The sequence below is a fragment of the Manacus candei genome, unplaced genomic scaffold (assembly GCF_025592945.1).
Source record: "Manacus candei isolate 608988 ecotype Guabito, Panama unplaced genomic scaffold, ASM2559294v1 h1tg000005l, whole genome shotgun sequence".
Lineage (NCBI taxonomy): Eukaryota > Metazoa > Chordata > Aves > Passeriformes > Pipridae > Manacus > Manacus candei.
In genome coordinates, this window is record NW_026138053.1 from 8024111 (window position 1) to 8046478 (window position 22368).

At 42.7% G+C, this 22368-nt stretch overlaps 1 protein-coding gene across 9 annotated transcripts in view; it reads left to right on the plus strand.

Moving 5' to 3' along the window:
- The window catches only part of HOOK1 (hook microtubule tethering protein 1), a 170498-nt gene that overhangs the window by 110474 nt on the left and 37656 nt on the right, over positions 1-22368 (plus strand). For 8 of the 9 annotated variants that reach the window (XM_051796452.1, XM_051796463.1, XM_051796404.1 and 5 more), the window contains one exon: positions 19299-19360. In XM_051796452.1, the coding sequence (XP_051652412.1) occupies positions 19299-19360 (62 nt within the window). Of the gene's footprint in view, positions 1-19298; positions 19361-20496; positions 21592-22368 lie in introns of those variants that run through there. The other variant, XM_051796471.1, reaches the window with a different exon arrangement.

Below are 22368 nucleotides of genomic sequence, written 5' to 3' on the forward strand. Positions count from 1 at the left end.
CACTTTTCAAACCACAATAAATATATAGAAACCTTTCTACTTTCTTTCAGCTGACTCCAGTGGACAGTATTTCCATGTGGTTGGAGATCCTCTCTTGGTGGGAGTTAAATCACACATACAAGCACCACCACTTAGAGTCACACAGCTGAGATGTGGCTGCAGCTGATCACACGATGCTTTCACAAAAGTGCTTAGAAAAGTACCCTCTGTCTTGTTGCTGTTTACTGACATGTGATACTGGTTGACATCTGTTGCCCTTCTCATTTGAGGTCTGTTTGCTTTACTAACTTTAACATTTCCACATTGCTGTGCTGCTGAAGTGCAGATACACAAATCTCCTTGCAGTCCCCAAGGTCCTTTTATGAGAAGCAGAGCTGCCACCATTTGATATCATCCTGCTGGCTGCCTTTTATATTGGAGTGGAGAGAAATAATTCTGTGGCTGTGAAATGTTCTTGGTGGAGTGCAATGTCTAGTGCTATATGTTGTCATACATTTGATGTATGATCAGATCAATACATGCTGTACAGTAGCATTTACATCATTGTCACAGCACATGATTTGTGGTCGGTTTATATCACTTGAAATTATTACAGGTAAAAACTTGTCTAAGAAAATGTCGAAGTTTGTCACAGCAGGTCATATAGCTACTGAAATGACAGATGATCTTAGTCCATAATCCTAATGCAGAATTCTCAGTTAATGTAAATCAGCATTGCTCCAGGATTTCAGAGGAGTGACACCAGTTTACTCCAGTGCCCTGATCCAGTCAAGCACTCAGGTACCTCATCTGACTTTAGGCAAGAAGCTCAGTTGAAGATAAGCAGGACTGCCCATGTGCTGAAATACTTTACTGGATTAGAGCCCAAGCAGGAATCTGACACAGTTCACTGGAGATGACACATCTTGAAATGATAACAGTGATTAGAGCTCTTGCAATTGGTTTTTGTTATTACACCTTCAGGAACAAGTTGTGGATGCCGCAAGTTGTGGATGCTATGTAATGAGATACAAAGGTGTTGTCTTTTGTTAAGTGGTATGCTTTTGTGGAAACCCAACATGCCTGAATTTTAAATGTCATCCAGTACACAGATTTGTGTTCTGTTCAGATTTGGAATTTCTCAGTAACTGTTCAATGACGAGGAAAGGCAGCTGCAGCGGGTCAGTGTAATGTGTCGGCTCTAACAGGACTGCCCATTTACATTGGCTGAGTATTTGTTCAAACACAGGGGGTAACAACCTCAGAAATCCAGTGCTTAGAGATGGGGCCATATTATTTTTCCGAAAGTAGGTGGTTTAATTAAAATGAAATCAAACATGACCTTTCATTTGGGCATTGGCAGAAGGAGACAGAGCTCTGTGTGTCGGGACATCAGTTTGACTTACCTGGTTATTAATTCCGGCTGAAAGTGGTGATAAAGGTTTTATTGCCTATTTCACACATTTACAAGGATGGACTAAAAGGTAATGAAGACCTCCCAAAGGGAAGCATGACGAAAGAAATCTGTTTAATCTCTGTGCTGAAGGTGTAGCCGGCTTTGTGCACTGGCACAGAACTTCACCTGAGTTCTGGATCTTGCAGGCACACCCCAATTACTGTATTAGAAACAACCACGTGTATGTCAATATAATCTGCTCTGTCTATGGGATTAACACTTACATTGTCATGTCTTTTAGCTTTTTAAAAACTCACATCAGCTGATGTTGGCAAAGAATAACATGTAGTGTTTTGTTAATCTGCAGAAGTTGAGACTCTTACTAAACCAGTGGTATTCTTCTCTTCTGTCAGTAAGCCCAAGACCTGGCAAGCAGGAGACAAAATGCTGCCTGGAATAGTTCAGGTTCTGCTGCTATGTATTTTTGTAACAAACCATGAAATGACCACAGTGGAGTTTGTTTAAGGAGATGTACAGTTAGTTGATTTTTTTTTCAAGAAGAAGAATCTTGTAGCAGTTTAATAATATCACAATTTACAGATTTTCCAGCTTGCTGACCTTGTCTTTTCTTGAGGAAAACCATAAATATGAGGAAACCATAAATGTGTCTTTATAGTAGATAGTTACTTTTTTGAAAATGTACTGTGATCCTTCTCCTTTCTATTTTAAGGACAGATTTTACCCACGTACTCAAGAGACATGGCTGAAGTCATTCAGACCTTGGACTCCCCTTCTGTCCAGGCCATTTAAGCAGGGAAAAGTGTGATAGCAATATTTTATAGGCAGGATGAGTACAAAGGAGGATACCATGGATCCTTTGTAACTGTCAGTAGCCAAGAAGGTCCTTTTCAGAGCGTGTCTTGCTTAAATGATGTTTGGGATGTCAAATGAGTTACAGTCTCACTGCCCTCATCTCTTCAGTAGCTGAGCAGAACAACCTTCAAGTTATGCACTGGAGAATTGGAAACTCAATCTGGCTACACTGTGAGATTAATTTTCCATCTGGGATTTGCACTCTTGCAGTGTCAGCTCAGGGATCAGACTGTTCCGTGGTGAAGCACAGGCGTGTGGAGTCACAGCACTGTCTGAAATGCTTGAGGGTTCTTCACAATAAAGTTTCTGAAGGACATTATGATCACTTAGTCGTGGGATTTAATGCCAGTAACTCAAACCACTAGAACATACTTTTTCTACCCTATATTTGAAAAGGTTTTATGTTTTACATATATTAGATTGTTCTTTCTCCTAAAGATGTCTAGAGGGTTTTGTTCCTCAAAATTCACCCTATCTGTATAGTTTAACTAGACCGTTTACTGTCTAGGAGTTTCCAGTGCATTTCATTTTGTTGTGGTTAACAGTGAAGACATTTTCCTTTATTCCCTTTCATATAATCATGGATCTGAAATGGGGAAGGAGAGATCCCATAACATTTATTAGTTTTTTTAGAAGGCAGTTACTTTGTTAGCATATTGGCTTTCCTCAGAATTGGAATCCAATTCTCATTTTTCCTTTCTCTGTTCTGTCGTATGTTCTTGTTTCCTTGGTTTCTTAGATTAGACGTATAACAACCATTCCCAGCCCCTTCTTTCTTGTTTTGAAGCAACTTTTCACACCTCCTGTATGTAAAGATTTCTGAGGCACATCTTGAAACTGGACAATGAGATGTAGAGAGAGTCCATATGAAATTCCTTCATGACTCTGTTTTGTTTTTATTGGGACAAGTGTCCATGTAATGAGTAGCAAAACCATAATTGTCACTCTGAGGGAAGTATAGGCAGAAAGGCTGACCACCAAGTGGGCACGGAAAAGCCTAAGTTGCAAATTTTTGCACAGAGATATTCCTCCAGATGAGGGTTGAAAAACACTGGAAGAACACAAATAAGGAGAACTTCTGTGCTCATTTCTTACTGTGCCTTATAAACATGTGTAAGCAGCAAAAGTGAGTTGGGTTGTCATCTTAAGAATGATTTATAGGGCATGTACTCAATGTGTAGCACTCCTGGGGCTGCATTCCCCTGAGCATTACTAACCCTCAGCACATAAATACATCCTGACCCATGTTGGGCCTGTTTATGTGAGCCCCTGCTGCCTTCTGCACTGCCTCCTGATGGTCCTTTACCAGTAGAAGTCTTAGGGAGGAGCGTGGGTGTGGAAGCTCTGGTGGGAGCACATTGTTTGGGCAAGGAACAGAGTGAAGTGATGTGACAATGCTGCTCCTTGCTAAGCAGACCAGGGTGCTTGGATCTACCATGTCACTTGTTTTGGAGCTTGGGAAGCACAGGGGACCCTCAAGGGAGAACAGTCTGAAAAGTAAACCAGCTTCTAATCAGTATTTTTTCCTTTGGAGAGTCTCTGCATGATAAGAATATGTGGGAGAGAGCTCTACCCCAGAGCCCAACCTCTCCCTCCCAACCCCATGGGCTGGATGACGATAACATGTCACGTTTGGAAGGTTCCTTCATTGCCCAGCCTTGTAGCACAGAACTGACTTAGACATCTTGGATACATTTGGCAAAATATTACTGAGTCTAGTACCCTTGTGTCAGACTCCTTTTGCTTTCAAAACGTCTGGTAGGACTTGATTTTTGTCTAATTTTCCCAGATTTGTGTCTTTGTATCTGTTGCTGTGAAATCACACGTTTCTGTTAACTTGAAGAAATTCAGGCATTGAGTCCTGTATCTTTAGACAGAGTGAAGCAGCTTGGGTGTCTTCCAGCAGATAAATGGGATATGTGTTAGTCTCTAGGTTGGGAGCTGGCACTTACTTTAGGTGTAGGAGGTGAGTAATGGCCCTAAAGATGCTAAGCTGTGTGAAAACCTTCTGATAAATGGGGTCTTTTCGTGATGAGCTATACTCACGTTCCTGGACTGGTTGGCATAAAAGCTTTGAATATACAAGCACATTACTCATTATTTACTGGTCGTGGTTGTAAGGTTGTTTAATTTTGCAATAGTCCCATCTAAGGGATGATTCTTGCATTGCATGAAAGGAAGTCTAAGCAAAATCCACTTTTTTATTTACTTTGTATAACTTTGCCCCTGTAGATATTCAGCACACATGCCATAAGACACAAAATGCCAAACTTGGGGCTTGCTGGACGTGGAAATTCCACTCATCCCAAAAGAGAACCAGGCATGAAAAGAGAATAAAAGAAAGAAGATAAGTTGGAGGAGAATGCGGCTTTTCTCTTTTGGCACTAAATCCCAGATATTTCCACCATCTCCCTCTCCCTGCTCCTGCTCTGATGTTGTTTATTCTTTCCTCTTGTATTCTTGCCTTCTTGTTTGTACTTCTCTTTTGTTTAATAATTTGGTTTTTTCTTCTTTTATCAACTGTTGATTTTTCTTCTCCTCTTCTCTTCTCTTCTCTTCTCTTCTCTTCTCTTCTCTTCTCTTCTCTTCTCTTCTCTTCTCTTCTCTTCTCTTCTCTTCTCTTCTCTTCTCTTCTCTTCTCTTCTCTTCTCTTCTCTTCTCTTCTCTTCTCTTCTCTTCTCTTCTCTTCTCTTCTCTTCTCTTCTCTTCTCTTCTCTTCTCTTCTCTTCTCTTCTCTTCTCTTCTCTTCTCTTCTCTTCTCTTCTCTTCTCTTCTCATCTTCTCCTCTCTTCTCCTCTCTTTTCTCTTTTCTCTTTTCTCTTTTCTCTTTTCTCTTCCATTTTCTTCCTCTTCTTTTGTTCTCTCTCTCTCTTTTCCAACTCTTTCCACATCTCAGTCCCTTACCCCTGCCCTCACATAATAAAAAGCAAGGATGAAGGGATGGTTTGTGCTGATCCCTCACCTCAGGTCCACTCTCAAGGCTTGTAGACTTCAGTAAAGCCTTGTGGCATGTCCTCTGCTTTATGGGTACAGCATATCCACACATTTCCAGCCCTGATTGGGCTGTGCCAGTGTTCTTGGACTGGAAGAGGAGAGATTTATGATGGCACCGATCACAGAGCTAAAATAAACTGCCCTCCCTCAGCCAGAGGAATATGAGTTTGTAAATGCCAGCATTTTATACACAAAATGAAGGGCACGGGCTGAGGGAGCCAGCTGCCTGGGGTAGCTGTGCAGGGTCTGAAAATGGCAAGTCTCTAAAAGCAAAGAGCCAGAAGAAGTCATTTATGTTAAAACAAACTCTGTCATGAGTCATTTGACTTCTTTTTCTCTTACACACATAGTTTATGTCTCAGGCCTTCTAAGGCCCGAGTAACATCTGATACTCCTTAGCCTGAGCCGGCTCTAATAGGAGTGGGATCCTGCTTCCACTTACATTTGCCACTTAGAACTATATTTAATTTGAGTCTTGTGTTTACAGGCTGTAACTATTACTTATTTGTCATTTTTATGGTAATAAAAAGATTGTTTGTCTGCGATTCAGTCCCAGCCATGCTGTTGAATAGGTCTGTGTCCTCAGCAGCAGCAGAGAAAAAGTGGTGCAAGCGGGGCTTTTACTTTTTGCCTCATTCATTTTTCTCCTGTGGCTCCAGTTGAGCAGGTCAGCAGGCAAGAGGGGAGATGCAGGTCCTTGCCATCCCTCCCAATCACTGTCTCTGTCTAATGATACCAGCAGAGCATCACTCCACATTTCTCACACTGTTTGCAATGAGCTGCAGGTGATTTTTCTTCCCTTCTCCTTTAAAAGAACCAACGCCAAAGTGTACACTGTTTGAAAAATACAGCTTTACCTCTTTTACCAGTTTTATTTTATTTTTCATCCTCTCCCTTTGTCTCCTCCCTTTTCCTCCCAGGTTTTTGTTTAAATATTTTTACCAGGTGGTTCAGGTGCAAAAAAAATAATTAATTGCAGCTATAAAATATGAAAGGTCTAGGAATTCTTCAAGTCTTGTTCCCTGCTTGTGCCAAAGCCTATGGAGATCTGAAAGGGGAAAATGAAACACAGCCAAAGAGCAAAAAAAGCTTTGCCCCAATCCAAGGTTTACAGGGAAAGGATTCAAACCCCTCATCCAGCTTCTCTGGTCAAGGATAACCCTTAGACCCCCTGCTAAAAGTGGCTGCACCTTAATTAAGAGCATGACTCTTGTTCCCTCTAGTGGCTAATTACACAGCATCTCCCTCACACCAGCATGTCATTCCCCTGCCTTTCCACTTCCCTACCCAATTTTCCTCCCATCCACAATTTTTTGATGTGTTTTGTAACTGTCTCAATTTCTCTGAATGATGGTGTTTACCATTCTTTGGAGTGTAACTTTAGAAAGCAGGGAACCCTCCTATGGATAGATGCTACCTTATATCTGCAACACAGCAGTAGGATTTCAGGGTGGAGAGGTTTTTGCCCATATTCCACCCATGCTGGATTTTTTATAGCATTAGTAGTAAGGGTTAAGGAAGAAGTGATTTTCTTGGTTTATCAGCATCCCTGTTCCTATTGTAACTCCTTGAGTATGAACAGATATGAATGCCCAGAACTACTAGACACCTCAAATCACAGGCTTGTTTAATGTCCTGGAGATAAGGACTGAATTGCCTGGCTTTCCAGATCAAACAAATACCCAGTAAAATGTAGTGGCTTATTTCTTAGTGACACAGGGAAAAAATATCTGTTTGCCAAAGTAGTTCTTATTGACAGCCTGGTAATGGGAGACACTCTGTGCTAGTTCAAATCTAACATAAACTACTGCAGCATAACTAAGTTATTCTGAGTTTACCTCAGTATAAATAAAAGCAGAATTTGGCAATGAGAAAACAATATGTTACCTAACTCGAGAGTCAGAGTAAGTAGTTTTTATTCACAATTCAAGCACTGATTCTGTCTATGTCTTTGGGCAAGTTATTTAGCTTTGCTCTTAATCCATCTGATTTGTGAAGCAGATTTAGTGATGTTCAAGTACCTCAGAGGTGGAGTTTATAGTTACACTAAAGGTGATAGAATGAAAAGTGCAAGGAAAATCTATGATGATGTTAATGGTGTTGCTCTGGGGGATTAAAATAAATCAGAATGGAAAGGCTAGAGACTGACAACACTGTTACACGTAATTGGAACATCTTTTGACTTCAGATCTCACTTTAGAACGGCAGTTTTATTATTTGTGATAATTTACATGGCTATGAATATAATATGAAAGATGGCCTATGTAGTATGGCATGGCTCTGATTTTTATATCAATTTTTAGTATTTACAGCATTCAGGACCTTTAAAGGTTGTGTTATACATCTGCACCGAAATGCTCAATGTGAAAAATGCACTTTATATGCAGAATTCTTGTTTTTTGAAAATATTTGGGCAGGAATGGTTGACCACATCCTTTAAAGCACAAATTCACCCATGGTTTGTATTGGCAATTCCTTAGGAACAACAAAGGCTAATTCCAGAGCAGCATTTTCATTCCCAGGCCTGTCATTTTAGACATCTCATGCCTTGTCCAGCATGTAACCAAGGGACTGGGTGCTCTTTTTGCTCAAGTATGGAGCCTTCTAAACTGCAGTTAAAGACATTTTTGGAGACTTCTGAAAATCAATTGGTATCCTTTTTTGACTGCAGTGGGACCAGCATTACCAGAAACAACAGATGCATATTGCTTTGCTGAGCATTCTCCAATTTGCATCTGAAATTTGTTTGTGACAGGCCAGTAACCAGGGAGTGTAATCTAAAACATTCAGCAGGATAAGACCTCCTTGTTAGAACTGTATCCTTTTTCTTGTATGTCTGGGTTATATTCTTTTAAATTAAGTTACTGAGCTGTAGAGTGACCCACATTCCTTCTATTCCTGTAAAAATGACTGACAGCTTTCCAGTTGCACATGGTCCTGCTATTTGTTGGGAGAGGAGGGCACAGAATGGGATCCTACCAAATTTTTTACATATTATATATAAAGATTGTTGAGCATGAGAAAATGGCTACTTATCAAGGCTTTAGTTAGATCTGTTGCTGAACCAGTCTAATCTTATATAGATCTTCACTGATTATTCCAATACCAATAACCAAGCCAGAGCAGAACAATGGTTAAGTGTGTTTAGAAAGGTGTACTGTAAAATTAAGACTTTCATCAGATAAAAGTAATTTAATATATTTCCCCCCGCTCTAGACTTGTCACAGATGAAGAAATACCTTTGAACAAAAAGTAGCTTTTTTTTTTTCAGATTTGCTCCATTAAGCAATTTCCAAGGTACGGAATTGCCGCTAATGGAAAAGCGAAACAAATCTGGGATTCTGAGCTGGTGGAGTATTCGTGCAAGTGATTAGGCTGTACAAAAGGAGCATTCATCTTGAAATGACAGATAAGTGCTAAGGACAGGATTGAAAACTGTAAATATGTTAGCACTTTAAGCGAGAGCACAGCTCCAGCACTTGTGAGACTCATCAGCTGCTGTAAACAATATGGATCTTTGAGATGATCTCTGCCGAGATCTCAGCACATTAGATAATGATGGAGTTGTTCATTTTTGCTTCTTCTGTTTTGCTTTTTTTTTGCTTTCAGAAAGTACTTTCTGCAAAGAATAGGCCCATGATGGTGCCAGCACACACTTATCTCTCTCCAGGAGCAGAGGCTGCTGAGTCCCCGTGGGGAGCAAAGAACAACCCACAGAGCCAGACTCTGCCTTTCCCAATTTATGCACGGGTGAGGAACAGTATGTGCAGCTGCACTGCAACTTTCCTTGCAGGGCTGTGCCTCTACCCACGGCTGGGAAAGGCTCTTTGAGGTCACCCAGCCTCAGTTCACAGTCAGGACACTTCAAGTGTGATTTTAAAAGGCAAGTGTTCAGGTGGTGGCAGCAGCTTCCCTTGTGGAGTGTTGCAAAGGGTTAACAGTGACTGAGCTGTAACAATGGAGGGTTTCATGTTGTGAAAGCTGCATACAAGAGAAATTAATTTGAAACCAATAAATCCCCTTTGCAAAGGACACTATAAAAAGCTGGCATACCATGATAGCTCCAAACACTCACTGACCTCGCTGAGGTTCTGTTCGGTGACCTACCAGTGAAAAGCTCCATGAGCCATTTGAGTCTCTGCTATTCATCTCTTTTCCCAGCTTGCTGTCTTTAAATAAAAGGACAGATCCTCAGCAGCAGGAATTGGCTCAATTCTTAGGATCAGCTGAATTGTGAAGCACAAAGTGTTTTTACTTCAGTTGTGTCCCACATTGGCCAGGTTTTCCTCCTGAGTGATATTAGTCTAGTGGTGTTATTGATTGTCATGGAATACATGAGAAACTGAGGTGCAGAAGGCTTGTGTGACTTGTCCAGGGTTAAAATTCAGGAGCCAATGAATCCAACTGCCCTCCTTACAGTCACAGAAGTTGTGCTGGGAAGAGTTTTCCCCCATAAGCACTTCAGGAGCAGTGAGATTTCTCACTGAAGTGACTGAAAGGGCAAGGTTTGCTTGGAAACAGGAGCCACATGGTGCAGCTCACTGGGGATTCTTAAAAACTGGGAAATAGGATGGGACAACAAAGTAAAAGTAGGAATGGTGACTGGCTGGGTGTTGCGAGAACATCCCTCTGGAAGGATTCTGTGCTGTTCCCTGGCAGTTCTGGGTGGCAGGTTTGGATTTGCTCATTAAGAGAGATTTTGCAATATTACTGTCATCAAAGGCTCTTCTATGGCTCTGGAGCAGGTGGGAATTTATAGCCCTTGGATTTGGCTTTGTGTAGAAAAATGTCAGATACCCAGAGTGGTGATAAGGGTAACTGGAAATTTATCAGCAAGAATAGTTTATTTCAAATTAATTTGTTCAAGGTGGTGCCTACAGGTTTTCTGTGCAATAAATGTGATTGCAGTGCACAGACAGGTTTGCATATAGAGAGGCTCCTGCTGACAGAGAAGTTTTAATTATAAAGAAAACTGTATTTACCATTTCCCAATGGTCTGTAAGAGATACAAGCCAAAGTTTTTAGGTGCGAGGGGAGCAGAACACCCATTCTGATGTGACTGTTACAGTTTCTCATAAATCTCCCTGAATTCTGTGTCCACAGAATCCTACAGGGCAAGTTGAGAGTCTCCCTTGCTGCTGTTAGAGCACATTTTGCAACAGACTGGCCATCCCATCTGTCAGACCAGGCTTCCCAGGTGTTTAAGGAATCAAGAGCTTCCTGAAATTGTTTAGCAATATGTATCCAGCATTAAAGTGCTTTTTTAGAAACAGCACTCTTCTTAGAGGACAGTTCTAGTGGCAGAAGAGCAAATGAGAGCAGTAGCTTCTCATCCCTGGCTGCCTCTGATTTCCAACCCTGAAGAAGAAAGGGTGTTCAGTTTTTAACAGAAAAAATATCATCAGCTGGTCATAGAATCATAGAATGGTTTGGGTTGGAAGAGACCTTTAAAGGTCATCACCCGCTGCCATGATGAGTGTGCCTTGCTTCAGCCTCACTTAGTTTAGTCACTTGTAACCTCTAATTTGGGAAAGAAAAATACTTTCTGGAGCAGTTTGCTACAAAAGGTTGCTGACCCTTTCTCTGTAGCAATTGTGGCAAGGAAAGCAAATGCCTTGTGCCATGGACAGCTGCCTTCTCTAGGCTTTGCTTCACAATAAAATACCAGTTTTCTTCTAAATTAAACTTCAGTTTTTTGTTGGACATAGAATATCTGTAAGGTTCCTAGAAATGCTTTCTATGTATTTTAATGAAGTTTTACCCACTGTTTAACATCTCAACCTTTCGTATACAGTAGTGAAAGACTTTTTTTCTAAAGGTCTCTCATTTTTTATGAGCCCCTGTCCAGGGTGATTTCCCAAATGCAGTCCAGATTGGGCAAAATTTAAGCATATTTCTGAGGTACAGTTTTTTTAATAGTAAACCACGTATCAGATTAAATACATAAAAAATAATCCCAAATGAAAACTCACAGCAGGGATTTCCCTCATTAACCTCAGGTAGACACTGGAGCACAGCAAAGAGTGTTTTTGAAAGATGAGGGGAAAGGGAAAGTCTCCTCAGCTAGAGCTGGAAACAGGGAAAAAATAATTAGAGTGAAATGTTGCAAATAATTTTGTTTTTGTGATGGAGTAACCCTAAAGCAAAGTATAGGGAGAAGTTGGTTTTATGACAAAATCTCTGCTAGATACCCCAAAAATGCTCAAACCCACCGAGTGGGGAAATGAACAGAGAGACGGATTAATTAGATCGAAAAAATGTTTTGACAGCATAAGTGAACATATGGAAAGAATTGAGAGAACCCGATCCAGGTCCCCATGTGTAAATGATGCCTTAGCCATAGCTCATAAAGCAAATACAGATGCAAAAAAAAAAAAAAAAAGAAAAAAAAGCCCCTTTCCTATCCCCTCCCCCCAGTAAATCCCAATCCATTGCCAGATGGCAAATAAAAGTTTGAACTCTGTGACTAAAGGCGAGGAAAGCTGTATGTTCAGTGTGAACGTGGAAAGAAATCAGCTGAATAAATCTGAATTTTGCACCCTGAAGGAAGTGGTGCAGTTCACCTAAATATTGTGTCAAGTCACAGCCAGACATCAGGATATCCTGTGTGGATGCTTGATGCTCAGCTTCTCTGTTTTATCCTTCCCTGTCCAAATCGTGGAATCACGGAATGGTTTGAGCAGGGACACCTTTCACTAGACCAGGTTGCTCCAAGCCCCGTCCAACCTGGCCTTGAAGACTTGCAGGGACAGAACGCCCTGTGCCAGGGCCTCATCACCTCACAGGGAGACCTGCTTTGTTTTGTTGTGCATGTCTGTGGAACCACACACCCGCCCTGCCTGCCCCAAAGGTTCTACCATCTAAAACTGAGAGTGAAAGCATTGGGACAGGTGCTGTAAGCTGAGGCTGTAAGGAGAAGGGAGCCAGAGAAGCAAAACCACTTGTTGCAGGTTGTGCAGAGGAGCAGCGTGCCAGGATTAGTTTATTCCATCCCCAGAAGTCGGGAGAAGGCTGTTATAGGAGTGCCCTGCACTGGGAGCTGATGGAGGAATCTCGTGACTCCCAGGTGAGCTCGTGTCCTGTTAAACACAGCTGCCTGTCAGCATAACATTGCCAAGCCTAAAGAGTGGGTTAAATCGATATATTTTCATGTGGTTTATACGGACAAACCTCAGTCTACTCTGACAGCTATGCTGTGTGTGGTTAACGAATTTATTCCACCTCAGAAGGGGGTAAGGGAAGTGTGCTGTCTGTGCCAGGTGGTGCTGGAGTCAGGAGCCTGTGCCAGCTGTGGCATTGCCACCCACAGCGTGGGACCGGCAAAGAGGCCCCAGGATCTCCACACACAGACGCTGGGGAGTGAACACTCACTTCGTGGATAAGCTGTACAAGCTCATGTCAGGGTAAGAACAGCTAAACCCTGCTCCAGCCTGCTTGAATGTTGCCCCCAGACTGTTGATTCATGGCACCCAGTGCCAGCAATCTGTGAGGCTGAAACAGGAGCTGAACACTTGGGCTCTTTCCATTGCCTGGGTAAGATGAAACCCTTGCTAAGCCGTCAAGTTGGCGTCCAGGAAGCTTTGGGCACTGAGAGGTGCCAGCAACGGAGCCCTCACAAAGCAAACTGCTTAATTATTTGATAGTCAAAGGCAACTTGGGGGAGGGCAGAGGCAAATCAACAACTAACCAACCTATATTTAGTAGCAGTGTGGCTGGAGCTTAGACCCAAAGATAGTTTCCAGCTGATAGATGATGTGGCAATCATAGCTGATCCTCATCCCATTCTAAATTTGGGCTGTGGAATAAGTCATTAATATCATTGCTGGCATGGCCAGGCACCCTCACAGCAGCTGCCCTGCCACTGCTGCTCCTCTTAGGGCTGTGCCCGTGGCTGCCCAGCCTGGCTGGAGCTCTGTGGGGCACTCAGTGACCACAGCCTGTCTGGCACCCTGTAGCCACTGAGGCAGAGGCAAAGTCAGTGCTCTGGAGGCAGAAGTGGTGCTGTGACCTTACCTGCACTTGTCTCTGCTCTCAGGAGCTCTCTTCCATTTGTCCTTGTCCATGAGCTAAGGAGTGAAAACTGTGCTCTGATGGTACAGGACAGGTTGAGTGATCTGTGCTTTAGTGAGATGTGGAAGGTGCAGTAGGGTAAGAACTCCATGGACCACTCACAGTGCAAAATTAGGGACAAAGCAAACTGGGGAAACAGGGCACAGCCTATTTTCAGAGAGAGGAATTACTGAAAAATCACTGAAAATTAAAAGAGTAAATTACATGTCCCAAATAACTCGGGGAATTTGTGGAAACTTTATGGATCCTGATTCAGTGTTTGAACCAGAAAACCACCTTGTCTCAGTACTGAGGATCCATCCAGTTGGCCTCTGTCAACTCAGGTTGGATGGTTGAAAGATAGAATAATGTTGGGCTTCTTCTAAACTACCTGCCTGATTCCCTCCTTCCACAACAGTAACAGTTTGCAACAAACCTGTTACTGAACATATGGATAGTGAGGTTCAAAAGGCCAGTGACTTTTCCTGGAAGACAAATTCAAACTCAAGTCCTGAGCTGGTGTCCTGCTGGACCTCCATCCTTCCATCCCCTTCTCCCTCCTCCTCTGCAGTCTCACGTACACAGACACAGACAGACAGAAACACTTTTTCTCTCTGAGGTTTGATATGGACCCAGAAATCAATGTTGGATCAGAGTAAAAGGAAAATACAAGCTTGTGTGAAATTTTCCACCTTTTCACTAAATGAATCAAAGCCAAATTTTCACACTTTGGTCTTAGGTGTGAAATTTTTGCTCAGCTCTAATATTTATCCATAATGTGTTTTAAAACTTGGCTCGCTCCATTCAGAATACCACAGAGAATTGAGTTACAGATTCTGGGCTTTGTGCACGCTGCCAAGATCTGCCCCTATAACTCAAACAAATTTAAGGGGGGGGAAAAAAACCACTAGAAAAATATTGTATATGGTCCATCACATGCTTTCTTCATACAGTCATATACCACTAAAAAGTAATGTTCTGCTAGACCTGTGTTACAGAAATACATTCATGTAACTCCTGTAAGCGTAGATAAGATGGATTTTGCATCTCCAGGCTATGGAACAAGCAATCCCTAAATAAAAGCCTATAAAGAAATAGCCGCCTTACTTAAAATTCTTAGAAAAATTTATAAGTGTTTCTTGAACATCAGCATTTCAAGAAATCTATTTATTCCTCTCAAATCCAAATATATCTGTGACTGGACTTCTTAAAATGATGCTAAAGAGCATCTGTTAGTCTGAGCTTATGTGTGTGGAATAGAGATGAGTGAGAGGGAGGTTCTTCACTGACAAAGAACAGTTAAAATTATTATATGTAACATTATTTATTGTATTTGTTGTGAGGACTAGAAGTATAAAGAAAGTCTGTTAGTTTGAAGGTTGTTACACCTGCTGAATCCTCAAGTCAGCACAGGTCTGGTGGGAAGAATATTCCTGCATTTCAGCCTATTGTGAATAGGGCAACTTTTACATTATTTTCCTGTGCTGCTGGATCTGTGACAGGAAAGCTGTACAGGAGCACTGGGCAGTCGAGACTGGCCTGAGTGGGAGCATCGTGTCCCCACAGTTTGGTGCTTTGCTGTATGTGCAGCCCGGTGCTTTCAGCCACTGAAATTGTACAGGAAAGCTTTAAATGATACATGGGTTTTTATTGTTAATAACTATGCCAGGTAAAAATCCAAACATTTCTTGGGATTATTGAAATGACTTAAGTGGAGAGAACACATCTGGGAAATTGCACTTGTGCTGGAAATATCCATCTACCTTTGGATACAATTTTAAAGTACCTAAATAAAGCAAACCCCCAGTTTCTTAAAGGGACTGATGTTCCCAGCTCATTCATTTCAATGGCATTTTATTACTGCACATTCTTAGCCAAGACTGACATCCCTGAATCTGACTTCTCATTTAAGGGCCTACATCCCATTTATTTTCAGTAATACTCAGCCATGTAAGTCCTTGGGTCACTACTGAAAACGAGACTTGGGGACTATTCACAAATGGGCTGATCTTCCATGGCTCCCTCTGTAGTCCCAAGGAAGATGGGCTCTTCTTGTAGGATGGGCAGGATGGTGCTGGGTGCTCTGAGGCAGCTCTTGGAGGATCCCATGAGGTAAGGAATCAGAGAAGACCAGGCTCCCAGTCTAAAGCTATTCCTTGTGTGCTTCTCCTGTGGGCTCCCATGCCAGGCTGATGGGCTTGTCCTGGTGCCTCCTGGTATGATAGAGTAACTTGCTGCACTGTGGCCACACAGGGTTAAAAACCTTTTCCTTCCCATTATTGAAGGGAAAACAGTTGAAATGTACAGCTTTTAGTTGCTGTGTCAAAGTAGGGTCTCCACAGGAGAAAAGGTTTTCCCTGGTTTCCAGTAGGGATTCCCTGGGAGATCCACTGCCTGTTGAGGCTCTACCCTGTATTTTTCAACTTATCCCCTGCTGGAGAGCTGAATTCAGCCACCAGGACCAAGTGGATTTGAATGATCTTCCCAGCAGCAAAATGGCACCTTGTTCTGAAGTCTTGGTGGCCTTGGAGAGTTTGGTTCCCTGGGCCTGTTCCTTCTGTCCTGGGCAGGGTAACCCTGTTGGACTGACTCTCTGCATGGAGAGCAGAGTGTTTACTGCCTTGTATCTGTCTCAGCGTTGACACTCCAACAAAAGGTTAGAAATCATGAATGCATCCCTTTATTCCTACTCCACAGTGCCTCTCTTTTTTTCTGTGTAAACCCTTCACTTGCCTCTTGCCCAGCCTTTAGAAACTATGATCAAATGCGAACTTTCAGGGGTTATTTATAGCATAGCCTTTATGGAAAGAGAGAAAAGAAATGATTAAAAAGCAATTTTACAAAATATTTTGTTTTAAGAGAGAATTCATTGTGTTTTAAATCACTATATTCATTGTGCTGTCTAGACTGGCAAACAAAGAAGATAGAGCGTCATTCAAATTAAGATTGTGAAATTCTTGGTGACTGGAATTATGGATTTGGATGTCAACCCTCCAACAAACTATTTCTGAACAGCAGTATTATCACTTTGCTATATTTAAGGCTTTGTTGGAGACAGAGCAGTGCACAAGGTTGATTCGATTCAGTAATGCAATTCTAATGTTCCTTTGTTTCCCATTTCATTATGAATTCATATTTTCAATGTTCTGTTCCTCTTTGTCCCCAGAAAATTGTTGAAAAGACTCTCCTCTGGGAGTAAAGTTTTTTTGTTCAAACTAACAATGACCAAACTGACTTTAAAACACAGAAAAACACACAACTGAAATGTGAATTAAGAGAGGGAATTAATTTAGGATATTTTGAGCAACATAGAATGGGTGAGTTGTTGAAAATTGCTGGCTGTGTATTTTTTTGACATGTTAATTCCACATAACCATGGTAGTTGCTGTGAGACTTTAATACTGTGGATTCTCAAGGATCTGGATATTTTCTGTAGATTTAAAAACACAAAAGTATTTTAGCAGATAAACTGGAAACACTGCTTGGACACCTTCCTCCTTAGCTCAAGGTGGCTGGATGAGGGGACCAGGCCCTGTTTCCTAGTTTAGATCAGGCCTTGAAGGACCAGATTTCCTTTAGGGACCTCTCCATGGGAGCGGTGACACCCTCTCCTACTGCCTGACAGAGGATGGTGAATCTGTGTACAGGGGTTTCAGGGTTGGGGAGACCTCACAGGGAGTGTGGGAAGCTCTCAGCAACCTTGTGGAGACTTGGTTTCACCCTTTGAAGACTCTACAAAGGACTTGGTCTGGAAGCTGGGCCCCAGCAGAGCAGTGGAGGCACAGGTGGGGAGGGGGGACATGTGGAGGGACCCTGAGCCAGGTGGGATTGCTGTGCAGAGCCGGGATGCCCTCAGCCTCCCATGCCTGGGGGAGCCTGTTCTCTCCTGGATCAGCCCAGGAGACCTGGGGTTTGATGAGTAACAGCATAAAAATAAAACCTGTGTGGAGATGGGTTTATCTCCAAGCTGGCTGACTGCCCAAAGCAGCAGCAAGGCTTGTGCTGCACTGGAAGGCGTAAGAGGCCCCAGAGTAAAGCACAACACAAGTGTGTGGAGCACTTATGTCAGAGGCAGGACATACCCTGGGAATGGTGCTGTTTGTGTCCTGGTCTGTTAACGCTGCCCAGGCAGGCCTGAGTGTGCAGGGAGCAGGGAATGGCAAAGTCTGTCCCTCCTTTTCAGTTTGATTGGTTTTATTTCCATTCAGCAAGGTGACTCTTCCATTAGTGAGAGAAAGTGCGAGGGGCTTTGCCTTATATTTTCTGTAAGACACAATGGAAAATCAGTATCCATTGTAACAGAGGGAATTGGCATTTACTTGTAGACTTTTCTTCTGTGTCTTCATTCATTTTTGTTGGTATCTCTAAATCCAGCTGGCCATGTAATGGAGTTGTAAGAGACTGACTGTTGTAAACAGGGACAATGCTCAAGTGTTGTCAGCATCACCTGTTAAACGACAGGGAATAAAATGCCCGTTCCTCTTACTGGGAAGGATATCAACCTTTCCATGCCCGTATTTTAATCTGGCGGGTGTACAGACTCTCAGTGCCAGCAGGCTCACATGTCCCATGGAAAGGAACACACTATCTCGCTGGAAGTGTTATTTCAAGGGTGTTTCTTGGGGAATCAAAGTACAATCAACCTCTGCACATAGGAAAGAGAATGGGCATATGAGAGCACAGAAATATTCCCTCCTAGTTTATCAGCAACCCTAGCAGAGTAAAATCCCGACTGCACACACTGGCAGTCTTTTTGCTTCTATAGAACCACCATTTCATCCAGTATCGACACCCTGAAGTTGACAAAAGTAGAAAGTAGGCATTCCATGTTCTAGTGGGACATTTGGACTGGCAGGATGAAAGGACACTCCCAGAACACTCCAGGTAATACTGCAGGTTCAGTCAGGCAGAACTTATCCTTGGAGCCTCCCTGCCTGCCCTGGGCTGTGACACTGTGCTGACATTGCTAATCTACTTCTAAAGTTCTAGGAAATCTTTGGCTGTGAAGTGCTGGATTAGTGGAAAGCACAGATTTCACTACAGCAGATATTACAGTCTGTAAAATCATCCAGCCCTTCTAAAAATGCAGCTGAAGCAGTTGGGTGGAAGGTTCCAGCAGCAGCACAGGCTGCCTGTTCTCTGGGGTCATCCTGATTCTTAGGCACTACCTAAGAGCAGTTTCAGGGTCATGCTTAGAAACTATGAACATTGATTTAGTCACACACTGATTCTTGAATCCTGATATTTAATGCTTTTAACATTCTTCCATCTAAAAACTATTGCTTTGATGCTCCTTGTGAAATCACTGAGTGCCTCCTGGCACTCCTGAGAGCTTGGTCCCCTGTGAACTTCAGTGGTTAGTATCTCCTTCCAGGAGGATTGTTCAGGACAATCTATGGAAAATCAGAATCTCACAGAGATCAGGAGAGGAACCAAATTACTTGTTTCTCTCCCTTCCATAAGTGACTGTCCCACACTCCTTCTCTAGGGGGTTCTGCAAAATCTGACTTTGTTTTGGCCGAAAGCAGAGGAGGATCAGAGTTTGCCTCTTACAGAGTGTGAGGGAAGTTGTGGGCTCCAGAACAGGCCTTTCCAGGTTACCTTTAGCTTCTGGAGCACCCTCCAGTCCCCCCTTGCTGCAGGGAACTGATACTTTCAGAATACGATTAAGGGATCTGATGTACAGTATCATTTTATTTGAGAAACTCCCCTCTGGGGACACAGTGTTTAACATTTCCTTTGGTTACTGTAAATAATAAAAGATAAGTCTGTTCCGCCTGGGACTCCCAGTGAGAAAGAGGAACAGATTTTGGTGATGAGGGGTCTGCAGTGCTTTGTTCTCATGACTACTATATAATGGGATTGAACATATTTGCTGCCATCTGGCCCGTGCAGCCGAAACAAAATACATCACTAATGTTCCGATTGGTTTTGAAACATCTTGTTCTCGTCAAAAAGTATTTTAAACCAAAACAGGCTTTTCCAGTTTGTGTTTGTCTTTTCCTAGGAGGCCATGGCGAAAATGGGGAAAATTGGGAGAGTTGTGCAGCCCAACCACGAGCACAAAAGGTAACACTGGGATTGTTGTGTTCCCCTGGGAAAGTTGGGGTGTATCTCTTTATATCCCTGTTCAAGGACAGTAGCGTTGAGCACCCAGATTTTTTAAGTGTCATAGTACATTATATTTTTAAGGTTGTTTACATTATATTTTTAAGAATTACTTCTATTAAGTTTTAATTATTTCTGTTATATTTTTAAGGATTATATTATATTTTAAGCGTTATTTATGTTAAATTTTTAAGGACTATAATATATTTTAAGGGTTATTTATGTTACATTTTTAAGGATTCCATATTCCATGGGCGGCGGCGCGCGGGCTCCCCCTGGCGGCGGGAGCGGGTCCGCGCGCCCCGGAACCGGGATGGGGGGACACGGCGGGACACGGCGGGACACGGCGGGACACGGGGGTCCCCTCGCCACAGGACACACATTGAGTGTCCAGGGAAGAGAACAGAGCTGGGGAAGGGTCTGGAGCACCAGGAGCGGCTGAGGGAGGTGGGAGGGCTCGACCTGGAGAAAAGGAGGCTCAGGGGGGACCTTCTGGCTCTCTGCAACTCCCTGACAGGAGGGTGGAGTCGGGTGGGGATCGGGCTCTGCTCCCAGGGAACAAGGGACAGGACAGGGGGAAACGGCCTTAAGTTACGTCAGGGAAGACTTAGATTGATGTGAGGGAAAATTCCTTCATGGAAAGTGTTGTCCTGCCCTGGCACAGCTGCCCGGGGCAGTGGTGGAGTCCCCATCCCTGCAGATACTTAAAAAACACGTGGATGTGGCACTTGGGGACATGGGTTAGCGGTGGCCTTGGCAGTGCTGGGGGAACAGTTGGACTTGGAGGGCTTTTCCAGCCTGAATGATTCTGTGCAGCGCCAGTGTCTCCCCACTCCCATGGCAGAGAACTCTGGGGAAAAGCTGTCTGGGAAGCAAAGCTGGCTGTAGGGAAAAGGTGTAATTACAGCTTGAAATCACTCGTTTGGGTGGAAACTGTGCTCCGGCAGCGCACAGGGAGGGCTCTGATCCCGGCAGAAGGTGTAATTAGGGAAGAGTCAAAGTTTCTTTGATGTTGAGGGAAGGCAGTAAACGTGTGTATTACCGGGGGTTTAGATCTTCAAATCTTGGGCTTTGTTGAAATTAACTTCCTTACACAGATTTTATGACAAGAAGTATGAAGTATTTTTGAAGCTTGTGGAACATCAGAGGGAGTATCGCTCCATCATGAACAGCTTGTGATCCCAAGGGATGTAGTCTGGGAACAGCAGGGATAATGAATTTCCAGGCATGTGTGATGTGGGTAATTTCTTCTTACTGTACCGTCCATGTTAAAAATATACTTTTATCATTTAAAGTATACATTTTAATTTTTAATGAGAAATAAAATGCACTCACTTCGCTGTGAAGCACTGGGTATTTCCTGTCAATAATCCCTGCACCCCAGGGACAAGGAATATTCATCTGTTCCAGTCAGAGAACACAAGATAACCATCTGCAGGTACCCCAGTGCTTGTATTTGGACTGGCAGGAACAGCACAAGGAACAACATGACTCACTCTGATGGACTTGAGTCCACAGAGTCACTGTTCGTGTAGGTAGACTCCATCTTATGCCCTTAGCTTGAGAGAAATTCATTCTTTAGCATTGGCATAGGCTGCAATTCCCAGTTAAATGCAAACAGAAGTCACACAATAAAAAAATTGGACTTGGAATATTTGGAAAATAATAGTTTCTGCTTTTTTTTTTTTATGTTTGTAGTCAGTCCTGAAAAACATCTGGTAAGTTTTTTAAAGAAACAATGCACTTCCTGCCTTGTAGTTCATGGAAAAGCAATTGTTGCCATTTCCAAAGTACCCATTGTTAGGAGAAACAGCTTTACAAGTTCAGGGACATAATTAAAGACAATGAAAGTTGATGGGAATAAAATGAAGAAACATCACAACACAAAGAGTAAAACAAGCAAGAAAATGACTGAGACACGATGGTGTGTCAGAGCTCACAGCTCAAGGGCATGATAAAATATGGCAGCTGGGAATACAGGGAGGGGAAAAGCAGTTGGAGAGCAGTGTATTGTAAACAACAAATATTCATAAATTTTAATGTATCTATTTCCATATACAATTAATGTGTAAAAAAGAAGTCCACAGACTCCAAATGGATAGCAAATGTACAGATTACACAGGGACAGATGTGCAGGGTTGGCTGGCACTGTACCAGCGCTTCTACTCTTTGCAGCTCAATACAAACACACACACAAACAGCATCAGCAAAGTTTCCATAAACTTCCTGCTTTTTATATCATTATCATCAAACCGGCCTTGATTCCTCAGGCTGAACTGGTACCAAGCTTAGTGATCACAAGGAGTGTATGGAGTTTAGAAAGGAAACAAACAGTCACACTGGCTTGGTGTAAAATGTAGATGCACAAAGTTCAAGGAATCTCTGTACCTTACGTGGGCTTGTACAAAACAGTTACAGGGAGATTTGTTCACATTTCCTGCGTGGCTTTTTAATGCTTTTCTCCCCGTGTAATAGCTGTACTTAATAGCTGCATTTCTGTTGCAGGACAGTGTTACTACCAGTTTCACATTATGCATTTTAAAATCTGTTCCCATTGCAGAGCTGTAAGAAACCCATATCTCAGTGTCTGGGAAATCAGCTGTGATAACACAAACACTGGTACAGGATTTTGCAGTGAGATTGTCTGACCATCCTTTTGTTATGCAAGACTTAGCAAATTGTACATCTTGTCGAGTTCTCAAATTAAAATTTAATTCAAATTGAACCAAGATGTAAAATGTTAAAGCTCAGGAGTTCTAGCACTCTTCAGCTGCAGGTCAATGGGCATTTTAATGTTAAGCTCTGTTTTTGGCTTTAGGCACTTTCAATTTAGGCTCTTTGGATGACGAGAAGTTACAGAAAAATGCAACATGAGAGAGTTTAGCAAGTGCGCAGTGTAAAACTGCCCTCTGAGGCTTCACACTGAGTCACTTGGCAGTGCCAAGCACTGCTGAGTCCTGATCCAGCCC